The sequence below is a fragment of the Fulmarus glacialis genome, unplaced genomic scaffold (assembly GCF_000690835.1).
Source record: "Fulmarus glacialis isolate BGI_N327 unplaced genomic scaffold, ASM69083v1 scaffold748, whole genome shotgun sequence".
Taxonomy (NCBI): Eukaryota; Metazoa; Chordata; class Aves; order Procellariiformes; family Procellariidae; genus Fulmarus; species Fulmarus glacialis.
The window spans coordinates 12,494-24,945 of NW_009227357.1; the positions used below are offsets into that span (position 1 = coordinate 12,494).

General features: G+C 40.7%; 1 protein-coding gene across 1 annotated transcript in view; it reads right to left on the reverse strand.

Annotated features, from left to right (window-relative positions):
* Positions 1-534: 534 nt before the first annotated feature.
* NOX4 (NADPH oxidase 4) overlaps positions 535-12,452 on the reverse strand; it is a 70,615-nt gene continuing 58,697 nt past the window's right edge. Inside the window, exon 12 of the mRNA XM_009583104.1 lies at positions 535-620. Coding sequence (XP_009581399.1) covers positions 535-620 — 86 coding nt within the window. The remainder of the gene's footprint in view (positions 621-12,452) is intronic.

Consider the following 12,452-nt stretch of genomic DNA (forward strand, 5'->3'; position numbering starts at 1 on the left):
GGTATGTCACTTGGGAGAAGAAGAGGTTTTGTCCAGGATACTCAATACATGCAAGACCTCCTAAACACACAACACTACTCTTTTGGTTTGCCTGTACATGCATCCCTAAAAAGGGCAAAAAAAGAGAAGTTTTCTAGTGCTTGCAGGCTTCCAGAGGGGAGCCTGTTAAAATCCAAGGGAATCTGTCACCATAAATGATGGAATCCCACAAGAGAAGAGTGGGGATTAGCCTGACAAAACATCTGCCTACGCCAACATAGTGTCAAGTGAAACAAAGCTCCACCAGACACTGATCCAGGCAACTTCGCATCTGCACTCCCCCACCACCTCCCCACTGACAGCTGGGCACGCTTGCAAAGCGCGTCTGCTTCTCCCCGACACCGCTGAAAGACTGCAAAGCTCAGTGCGAGCGTGGCCCCCCGACAGCTCTGCCTTAGGGCTTCGCACCAAAAGCATGTACAGTGCTATAAATGCTTCACTCTCCCTTGCTGCAAATAGATAAAGATTTTATTTCTCCCAAGAAGACAATCTTACTTACTTGGGATAGCGTCTCTGCTGAAAGATGGGCAGAATCTCTGTATCTTGATTTGAATGTAGAAGCAGTAAATCCCGAAATCTTTCTGTCAGGACAAAGAAAAAAAAGAAGAAAAGAAAAAAAAAAAAACAAACCCAGACTGTGACTCTGCATTATAAGTTCAGGCCACAAGTAAGCAAGCAGTAATATCAGTGAATTCTCTTCTCCAGCAATATTTACCAGAGGACAAAGCTAAGTGTATAGGGAATAAAATCTATATATTTATACAAAACTGCTGCTAAGACTAGAAATCACTATTTCTTATAAATCTTTTAAATTATATTTTAAAATGCCTTTTTTTTCATCCAATATTGAATTCTAGTAGTGCTTACAAGTTTCTGAGGTCTGCATACAGGTCTTCTGGGTACCATACACAGACAGCCATAAACAGTCCCTGCCTTGAAGAGCTTAGTCTAAATAGAAAGAAGGAGCTAACTAAGAATTCACCAGTCACTCAAGCATCACAGTAGTCTAAACAAACATAGATTAATTAATTAATCTAAATTAAATTGCAATACGAGTCCTTGGGTAACTGCTAAATTGGTATTTTCAAGGATGGTTGGAAGACTGGATTTTGTTCACTATTATATATCTAAAAAACTGCATTATAGGATGATCTGCAGTAGGTAGGTTTTTTGTAACTTAGCTTCACCGACCCCCAAGTGAAGGGGTGGTTGTGGTTTGTGTAGCTGCCTTTCTCTGATGCCTTCCTCTAGAGGTGGTTAGACGCAATACATAAGTGGGATCTGTAGGAGCTTCTATCAGTATCGATCTCTCCGTTCCTAGAAGATTGGAACCTCCTCAAAGTTCACTTGATACCCAGATTCAGAGATAGAAGGGAATTTCCCACCCTGGCCAAATCCCCTTAGCACACCCTGTTGCTCTCCACAGCATGGGACATGCTCTGTTTCCTTCCTTCCTTCCATCACCTGCAACTTTTATTCAACCAGTCCTCCAGTGGCACAGAAACCTAGAACACTGGCGATGGCCTTCCCACCTCCTCACTCTTCCTGCAATACCTTATAACTGTGGCTTGAAGTCTTCAGCTACAGGTTTTATCCTTCCTCTGCTAAACCACAGTTTGTAGCCTGTGTTGTGTGTAGTAGCTGTACTATGGGTTTCCCTAAACTAGCTATCTTTTCCATTCTGGGAACTGAACCTGAGGATAAGTGTAGTCTTTCCTCCCCTATGTATCTCAAAATACCCTCTAACACCGGGTTTACAGATAAGGAAATTAAGGGACAGAAAAACAGTGGAGAAAAAAATCTGAATCTCCTAGCTCCAAAACGGAACCATAGCAGCTTTCTTACTTCTTATGGGTTAGTATATGATAGCTTTCTTAACATTCAGTTTTATGTACTGTTATGTCATCATAACTAAACTCCATTAATTTGGATACAATTCTGACATGTAGCCTCTAAAATGGGGGAAAAAAAAAAAAACAAAAACCAACCCATACTTCATAAAGTTATAATACTTTGAAGAAAGCATAATAAATTCAGAAGAAAAACTCTCTTGTCAAGGGCTCAGCTTTAAAGGTCAATTTTCTCAGGTGGTCTGATCTAGTCTTTCATCTGGCTAAGATGTATTGCAAACATCTCGGAGAAGATACCAGGATCTGCCAGTGAAGAAACAAGGGCTGATACTTAGCATCTTCATTCCTTTATTTCTACACCTCTTCAGATTCAATTTTGAAAGAAATAAGCACTTATACCTCCAAAATTCTTACACATCTTCAAAATGTAACTTAGCTTTTCCTGTACCTAACCAGGACAGAGACTGGATGTGGCCAACAACAATAAATGCAATGCTGTAAAGATGGAAGTGAAACTCAGCGAGCATCTTTCAGGGAACAGCCTGCTCATTGTCTTGACAAAAAGCTTGCCATTACAGCGACTTCTTGACCTCTTCCTGAATTTTTAGGAAGATGCAGAGATTTGCTTTTTTCTCGGTCCTCTCGTACATGGCAATACGCGGGCATGCCCTGTCATCCTTAAAGCTGATACGATAAGATCTTCAAAAGCCATTGGACAAGAACTGAAAGGCTTCAGGAAGCTTTTACTGGTGCAAAATATCCAACTGTGCATGTATCAGAGCGAGGACATTAAATTCCACCCCTACCTCAGGAATCTCACAACACAACTCAAGCTACTGGTGCATTTCTAGGAACCCTTTATAAAAAGGTTTCGTATGAACAACAGCCTTTGTGTGTGCCTGGTGGAGGAACGAAAGGGAGTTTTAAATGGCAAACACTGAACGATAGCACTTCTGTCGTGGTTTAACCCCAGCCGGCCATGCAGCCGCTCGCTCATCCCCCCCCGGGTGGGATGGGGGAGAGAATCAGAAGGGTAAAAGTGAGAAAACTCGCGGGTTGAGATAAAGACAGTTTAATAGGGAAAGCAAAAGCCGCGCACGCAAGCAAAGCAAAACAAGGAATTCATTCCCTACTTCCCATCGGCAGGCAGGTGTTCAGCCATCTCCAGGAAAGCAGGGCTCCATCACGCGTAACGGTTACTTGGGAAGACAAACGCCATCACTCCGAACGCTCCCCCCCACCTTCTTCTTCACCCAGCCTTATACGCTGAGCATGACGTCATATGGTATGGAATAGCCCATTGGCCAGCTGGGCCCGCCGTCCTGGCCATGCTCCCTCTCAGCCCCCTGTGCACCTGGCAGGGCACGGGAAGATGAAAAGTCCTTGACTAGCGTAAACATTACTTAGCAACAACTAAAACATCAGTGTGTTATCAACACTATTCTCATACTACATCCAAAACACAGCACTATACCAGTTAATAGGAAGAAAATCAACTCCATCCCAGCCGAAACCAGGACAACTTCCTTCCATGACTTGAGGGTTCTGACCATGGTGCGAATCACCATGATTAAGGATTTGTCTTTGGGGTGGTCTGATTTATTTATTTTTTATGGCCTATAACCAGGTGCAACAGCAATGCAAAGCATGGGGGGACATGCTCTTCTTCAGTTCAATACTGCACAACACCACAATACATGTAAGTGAGTGAGGCTGGTTTGGCAGACCTTGCAAAGGGCCAGTTACTCTCTGGGAGAGAAAAACATATCTCGGCGAGGGCACGGATATGTCCCACTCCATTGTTCTGCCCGAGCTGGATGGCACCCAGGCAGAGAGCCATATTCCATCTCTATCCCCTACTCCGTGACTCTTTTTCTTGTGCTGCTGCCCTTTCCCATTGATCCAGGCCACCTGGCTGCACTCCAGGACTCAATTCAACAAGCCGCAATCTTGAAAATATTTTGAATAGTAATGTGACAGGGCTGGCCAGTACTGGAGTGAAAGCAGCCAAGTTATGGCATCTGAAATTGGCCTAAACAGCTTCCCCACTGGATCTTGTTTTAGTTAAAGTCAACTTTTATTTTCTTCCCCACGCTATGGCAAATTTCCCAGGCAGATGTATTTTCTTTCCACCATATGACTTTACTCATTTTTCCATGGTAACACTTACGCTATATGGTAGCTTTCCACCTCATCTCAAATACATCCTACAACTTCCTCCAGCACATGTAGCCTCCACGTCCTGTAAATCCTCTTAAGAGAAATGGCACACTGAACAGAAGCCTTTAGGATTAATTTGTCCCATAGGACCATTATGCACATGCTTCACCCTTCAGGTCTATGATATTCTCATATTACACATACGTGTGCACAGTACAAAAGTCACACTGGTGCAAATGACGCTATTGCCTTTAAGGACTATCCAGCAAGATGATGAGGGAGGTGACATGAGCTTTGGCAGCTACTGACAGAACACAGGTACTTTTGGTGCTCTTACAAAAGCAAGTATCAGAAGCCTAATGCTTGACAAGAGAAGGTTTTTCAATTTGCAAGAAAAAATCACAATGGTATCTTCCAAGGGGGGGAATTTTTTCAAAAAATTAAGTTTTTCTTCTAATCCATGCTACAACAACAAATGAAAGACTTGAGAACTGATGAAACTAATAATTAGAACATTTTTACATTATTTGATTTGCAAGCACTAGTTGATCAATAGAACCAAACCAAGTCACAGACAATCTTAATCATTACTTGTATCATTTTAGAGACACATCTCCCAAAATTGAGTCTTTTCCATCACTTCCTATAATTTAGAACCTAAAATGTGATGCTTTTGTCTAAGGCGTTGGTCTGGTTTGTTAACAAAACATGAATAACATTTACTTAACCAAGTTTTAAAAGGCTTACTTCTGAAAATCTGCAATTATCTTCTCTGTCCCTCATTCTATCCATGCAATTTGCATTAGTTTAAGTCTGTACTAGCTAGTCTCCTAATGATTTTTTACATTGTTCTGAGATCAGTTATGCCATTGATTGTTCTGTCACTCTGCTGAGTGTGACACTGCAGACATCGTCTCACTGACTCTCCCATAAGTCTACCCACAGAACGAAGTTCTCACAGACATTAGGAATGGTTGCACAGTCATGTCTTATGTTCAAACTTATTTCTTCAACACGCTGAGTGTCTCCACTTCCTCCTTGCTTTCATTTTGAGCATACACTTCCTTCTAAATCCTTGGTCAGTGAGACGTCCTCAATTAAATTTAGGCAGTCTCACCGGGATCATATATGTTTAGCTAAATGTGTAGCACAGTTACCTGTGATGACTAGGGGCTGGATGTAATAACACAATCTTATGCCTGTCCTCCTAAATCGGGAAGATTGAGGACTATAAAGAAGAGGAGAAAGTTTGCCATTGAAAGCTTTAGAGATTTAATCTGTCCTCTTATATATACCTCCCTTCCCTGTCTCTCATTTAATCCTTCTTCCCTCTTTTCCACTCTTTGTTCCTCCTCCCCCATCCCAGCTCAACATACTCACAAGTCAGCTACTGGAATCTCAGTATAAATGCCCACTAACATCTTTGTAATACCTGTTATGACAAACCAGTTACCAATTTGCAAGGACAGAAGGATGCATTTCAAGGGAAATTTTCCCTTTGAAATATTTAGATGCATGTCATTGTTGTTCTCAAGCAGAATGGGGTTGTGCTCAGTATGGTGAGTCAAGAGTAATGCCAGAAAAATGTGAGCAAGAGTGGGCGTACGGTCTGAAGTCCGTTCAAACTGATTACACAGTCAAGTTTCCTTTTTTCCAGGATATACTATTAGAGAGGTGGAAAGAGAGACAAAGGGAAATTGATAATATTTTAATATCTGGGGCTCTCAAAGCATAGAAAAATAATTTTTATAGAAGGTTCCTGTGAATTAAAACACATTATTATTCACATTCTGTAGACAGAGACGCTATGGCACAGGGAGACTGGCCTTGTTTTTCGAAGCTGTCACGTCCCTGAAGCTCTTACTGTTTTAGCACTTCAAAGATGATGCCGAAAATCACACACTGCAGTTGTGTCAGGTTTGACTTTAAAAGTCAGGTCTTGTGGTTCTTCTTTGCTTGTCCCTTCTTGTTACAAAATACTTTACAGAAAATAACAGCAAAGTCACTCTGCTGAATTCCAAGGGTCTTGAAAAATCAAATTCCTGCCCTTTCAGAGTTTGATGGGTCTGTACCTATGAGGCCATAGCAGTATATAACTGAAGTCTGAGATACTACTGTTTTGTTTATCCCAACCACCTTTTACCCAGCAGCTTCAGACTACTCTGAACCTCTAATAAAACCAAGTGGAATTGCATGCAATCAACTCAGTTAAGAACACTATAAAACTGATGGTAACTGCTTTTTATGGGATAAGGATTTTTTATGTCAGTTTTATGGATTATTTTTCAAATCAAAGTTCATAAGAATAAACAGAAATGTGATTATAAAGCAACCAGAGAATGGGAGAACAGAATAGCCTCATCAGTTATAAAGTACAGAACATTGTGGTCCAGAAGCCTAGCTGTCTACCAAAAGGTCTATCCATAGTGACACTCATGCATTTGGATATTTTGCAATCATGTTTCCGTAATTACCTGTAGCACTTCTGCATTCACTGAGACACAAATCTCAGTTCCATCTTTCACCACATGGACACTTGCAAGCCCTTCAATTTCTGAAGGGCTGAAAAAGTCTGCCTAGTTTTATGCAAAATGCAGAGTGGTCTGGAGCACCTTCCGTGTCATGAATAGCTCCTCAGCACCTTGCAATAATTTTTAAAAAAATAAAAAATTAAGTCAGCTTTCTTAAAACTGCCAACAGCATTTAAAAGGATTTGAGGTCCACTAATCTGACTTGTTTTCAAGCTCTGTATATTTGGAAATGCTGTCATAAGTAGTTCCTCAGTGCCTTGTAAAAAGAAAAGGCATTTAGGAAGAAGTCTTTAGGATTCTAAGTCTTTGCCAGTTAAGCGCTATAAAACCATGATGAGCAACAAGATGGCATAAAACTGAAATGTCCAATATTTTAGTTTGACCTGCAGCTTATTAATGGCCAAAGTTTCTGAAGTTAAGGAATTGTCACTTCTCTTCTCTTGAAGAGTCAGTGCTACAAATATCCTCCATCAGATTAAAAGGGGAGGAAAGAAAACAAGGATGAGGTAATGTTGATGACCTAAAGGTTCCAAAATGATTACATCATAAGCCTTGGAATTCCCCTGAAACATACATGTTTTGCTGATACAAAGAGACAAGCTTTTTGACCAGCTTGAACTTCCATGATTTTTAGTCCATTAAACCTCATGGAGTTTAATTCTCCCATTTTTTCACCACCATTTCCTTCCCTCCTGATCAATCATCTGAAAGACTAATTAGAGCCTACCATTCACAGAGCTACTAAAAAAAATAAAAGCTCGTAAAAACCCAGAAAGTCAAAATTATATAAAAGAAATTACTGTTTATATTTATTTAAGGGAAATAGAAAGGCCACTGGTCTCTTCATTTTTCTAAGCTAGGTGAATAAACAGTGATCATCCTTCTCTTCAACATTTTCTTTTGCAGGATTTTACTTTATTTAAGCAGAGGGGAATAAATAAGGAAATCAACTGATCATTACACAGGTCAGCAGTGAAACTTCCAGTCGTTCTGGACCTGCAGAATAGTCCTCCTTTCTTTGAAGAAAGTCTCTGTACACCCTGCTTTCCCTCCTACCCTGCATTTGCTTCCTAAAAAGTACTCAGCTCCTTCTCTTTCTCTAGCTGTGTGCTTACCAGCTGGAAATCATTCTCCCTCCCTTATTCTGGCATCAGCACATCCTTTTCCTGCTGGAACTGTAGGTGCTTTTTTACGTCTTTAAAATGTCCCACCTACTATGTCAAAGTTAGCTTGGACAGATTTATTTCTAACTAGACCTCCCTCATTTACACTATAATGACACATATTGCATGATTTATGATGGGTGCGTATACCCATATATCAGCCAATGAAGAAACAGAGTAAAAGGCAGTTCTTGTCCAAGGAACCTTAAAAGGTTGGAAGACAAATGATGGGAAGGAAAAAGCATCACTTGTTTTGTTCCAAAACAGGGAAGAGAGATGCTGATGACCATATTTAGACCACATTTTGTATGTCTAACTTGGCAAGAGAGCCATGAGTGACCCAGGCTGCCGATTAGCTGTTCCCCAGACAGCCAGTGAAGAGAAGTGGACACTACACCAAAGTTAAGAAGTCTCGATGCTCAATACTGAGTTAGAAATCATTCTGTAGGTTTTACAGCAACTCCCTGGCAGAGCTGGGGATTAGCCGGACCGCTGGAGTTCAAAACCAATGTCTTAATCAAGAAATGTTTTTTTTCTCAGAGGTACTTACTATACTTGAAGACTATTTCTGTCATGACAGTAGAGTTCATTCCACAACTTGACACTTTCAAAGCACAACAGTAAAACATGGTTTAGAACCAATACAACGGTAACTTTAACTTTAAAAAATATCTTTATAAATACATGCTCTGAAGCAAATGTTATTTATGCAGATTTTTTTAGCACTGAGTTCTACAGTTTGCTCCCTGTGGCCATGAAGGGCCGCACTTTGCTGTTTGAACTCCCCGTGAGCCAATGCCGGGAGGCTCAACTACCATTTTCTTCACTAATGGCGCACTTTCTTCTTTCATAACATGCCAGAAGAAATGATGAGGCATCAGTATAACCCTTTTTGGCTTTAAGGTAAAGTTGTGACACTTGATCTAAAAAGTGCTTACATTCACAAAAAAAAAAGACTCAAATTATGCAAGGGAGGGATTCAACTGGTTCTCTCTTTGTAATTTGTAATCTGATACAGAAACTAGAGAAAGCCCAACCTTTCAAAAGCTACATGGGATTTTAACACTGAAATGGAGCTACTATCCAGCTGTGCAATTACTGCAATACTATCCAGCACTGCAAAGCTCCAGAGGGTATGCCTCTAAAAAGCTGAGCAAAGGCACAATTCATCAGGCTGCATTGACTCACACCAAGGGCTCCCCTACTCTAATATCTTGCTTTACATGCAGACACCTATGGAAGAATCAGCACAGGGCAAGACCCTCCTGCTGTCACTTTCCCAGCCTCCAACCATTTGTATCTCAGCAGATCTCCTGAGCCTAAGGTGGTTTGTCTATTAAGAAATGCCTCGACTTCTCTTTAAAGTACTTGCCCAGTCCCCCACGTAAACCTCCTAATCTCTCTCACATCCTCTGACAAGGAGTTCCATGTGTCTCTCACCCACTACATGAAGATCCATCATCTTATGTTTGCTCTGAAATAGTGTCTTACTGACTGTATCTGATGGCCAAAAGTTCTGATACCAGCAGAAAGCGTGAATAATCAGGCTCTACCCACCCACTCTTCCAGTGTCATGCATGATTTTGTAGACCCCTGCTATGTTTCCCTAAATTATCTCTTTGTCATTCCTTCCTGAACCCTGTCCAGTATCCTCTCAGAGAGATGAGGACCAGACCTGCAGACAGGATTCAAGTCCTGGGAGCACCACAGGAATACCTAGCTGCCCAGCGATCTCCTCTGCTTTATTCTTTACTCTCCTCCTAATAATTTTTCTCTTTATTGCTGCTGAGCACTGAGCTGATGTCTTCATGGAAATAATTATCATGACTCCGAAGTGTTATTCTTGGGCTGTCACGGTCACATCACCTCCAGCCATGTGTATTAGTTTGTCACCAAATATATCAAACATCAGTACGTACCCACATGCATACATGCACAATGTAATACATTTTATAAATCTGAAGAAGCTACAAGAACTTTTCATTAAATGTATTTAAATGGCAGTCACAAAATAATGGAATGGCTAAAATTTTGTATCATAACAAAACCACCGCCAGTCACTGGGATCTCTGGAGATCGTCTGATCCAATCCCCCTGCTCTGAGCAGGGTCAGCGAGAGCAGGTTGCTCACAGCCATGTTCAGCTGAGTTTTGAATATCTCCAAGGATGGGGACTCCACAACCTCTCTGAGCAACCTGTTTCTGTGCCTGACCACCCTCACAATGGAAAAGTTTTTTCTTACATTCAAAAAGAATTTCCTGTACTTCAATTTGTGCCCAATTTGCCTTTTGTTCTGTCACTGGGTACCACTGAGAAGAGCTTGGCTCCATCTGCTTTACTCCCTCCCAGGTAAACGTAGATAGGACAAAAGATTTTGGAGGGAACAATTACATGCCATGAGACTTGGATTCAAGATCTAATGAACCTTTCCCTGTGCAACATAAGGGGCGATTTAAGGCTGATGAGATTATATGTTATCTTTGGCCACTGTTGTTGAGGTGGGTGATGCACAAAATGCTTTGCATACCCAAAACACACAACAGGCCAGTCCTGTACAAAGCACTCCTACTCCATCACAACAGAACAGGAGGGAAGTGCTAGCAGATTTTGGCCTAGCAAAGGATGCCCCTATAGACACATCACTGCTAAGTACGTCCCAGTTCTTTGTGCCAACCCCTTTCTTAAAAGTCACCCTAAATTTCTCTAACTGATATAATCAGCAGGTTTGCTTATGAGGAAAAAAAAAAAAAGAGTATCAATATTTTGTGCTGTTTCCATTGATTGCCACCTTTGGATAAAACTGCAAACCCAGGTCTATTTGAGGAGAGGGACACGGCGGGTTAGGAGGCAACTGTCCCCACAGCTGACAAACGTGCAGTCAAGACACTGCCCTGCCACAGGCTTCGTACATGCTGGGCAGGTTAGATGCCGGCTTCTCTTAGCTGGGGCAGGGATAGGCGGGGAAGAGAAAACACTAAAGAAAAAAGTTTGCAAAACAGAACGGGAGTTTCCATGTTAGTGTACCCTTACTCTCTGCCTTGTAATATAAGGTAGCGGTGAGATTGCCCAGCCCTCTTCCCTCCAACTGCAGCTGTGAATGATGTTGCTAATCACCAAGGCTTAAGTGATGTTAGTGAGGTCATTAAGCCTAACTTTTACTTCCTCACAGCTAAGTTGTGTGAATACCTACACTGAAGGCGCTAAGTTGTTCTCAGGGTCTGTGCTGAGGGCCAGACAGAAAGCTGAAATACGCTGAATACTTAGGGACAGCGCTCGGACAAAACAGCGCTGATATACACCCTGTGGGGGGAACGCCTCTCCAGCCAACCACTTAGCGTAACTAAAATGCTAGAAATAACAGTAACGAGGCTCCAAATAAGAAACAAAAGAAGAAATAGGGTATTAAGGGACTCCATTTATATATAAAAATCATGTCTCCTGTGTTTTCAGCTGCCTGTGTCTTTCAGAGAACACATACAAGTTCTTCTCTAAAAGCATTCCTAGGACTAGTTGCACTGAAGCATAACACAGGATAAAGTGATCAGAGCTCAGCTGGATCCTATTTTCTATATAAATTTTGCTAGTCAACTGGGGATCATCCACTGGGAAGAAATGCACATTTTTTCCAAAGATCTAATCACATCTGAGGCTCCATTTCTTATAACATCCCTCAAAGGGCAATATCAAAACCTTAGCAGGGAACCATTTGAAATGAAATGAACCATTACGATATTGTTTTTCTCTTTTTTTTGGATAGGTGATAAAATGTAATGCACACAAGTGTATCAGGAAATGTATCAAAAGTTTGGTTTAATTTCACCCTGCTGTGAGCAATTCTGTTATTTCTTCTTACATCTGAATTAGACAAGTCATTCTTGAAAACTTAAGCCAGCCCACTCCCTGAATATAAACTACTATATATAACCTAGTCTGCATAGTTTTCGTTTACTCTTAATTAATAATGTCTTAAAATTACATATATTTGCTGACTTAGCACTAGCTCTTGTGTAGACTCTCCTTAAAATATGCTGCAGGATTTTCTACCGGATTGTCGTCTCCATCTTTCAACCATCATGATGTTAAGAATGTAATGAAATACTAAATAGACATGTTTTTACATGACAGAAAGTCTGTTAATACTCAGTTCAACCGAAAAAGTATTCCCAGCCTCGAATGGGAGAGAAAAGCTTGAAAATGTTACTACGTAATACTACATTGATAACTATTTTCTAGAACAAAGATCCAGTGGTTTAATATGATTTAGATCACACAGTTCCTCACATGATTGTAAGGAAATGGTTTGGCATGTACTTTTCTGAAAAAGTGATTTTGCCAATTCTTGTAACTATAAGCTGTCATTAGATATCTATCTTCTGATTCTTTTAGTTACCAGTCACCACCTGGCATATAGCAACGCATCGATGTACCATCACAAATTCAGCAATACAAAACAGCATAGAAACGACAAAAACCTCCTCATGCAGAAATGGCACGTGCTGATACATATGTGTTGAGAAGTATGGGAGACTTTTAAAAGAATATTATTTCTAAACAAATTTTTGGATTAATGAAATGCTGCTTTATTTGGAAACTGCACTGAGAAAATTTCATTTACCATGCTTGTTAATAATGGGGCACAATTAGCATAATCCCCTCAACCCATTAAAAAAATGCAAACATCAAATAACAGAAATTATATTATTTATTAT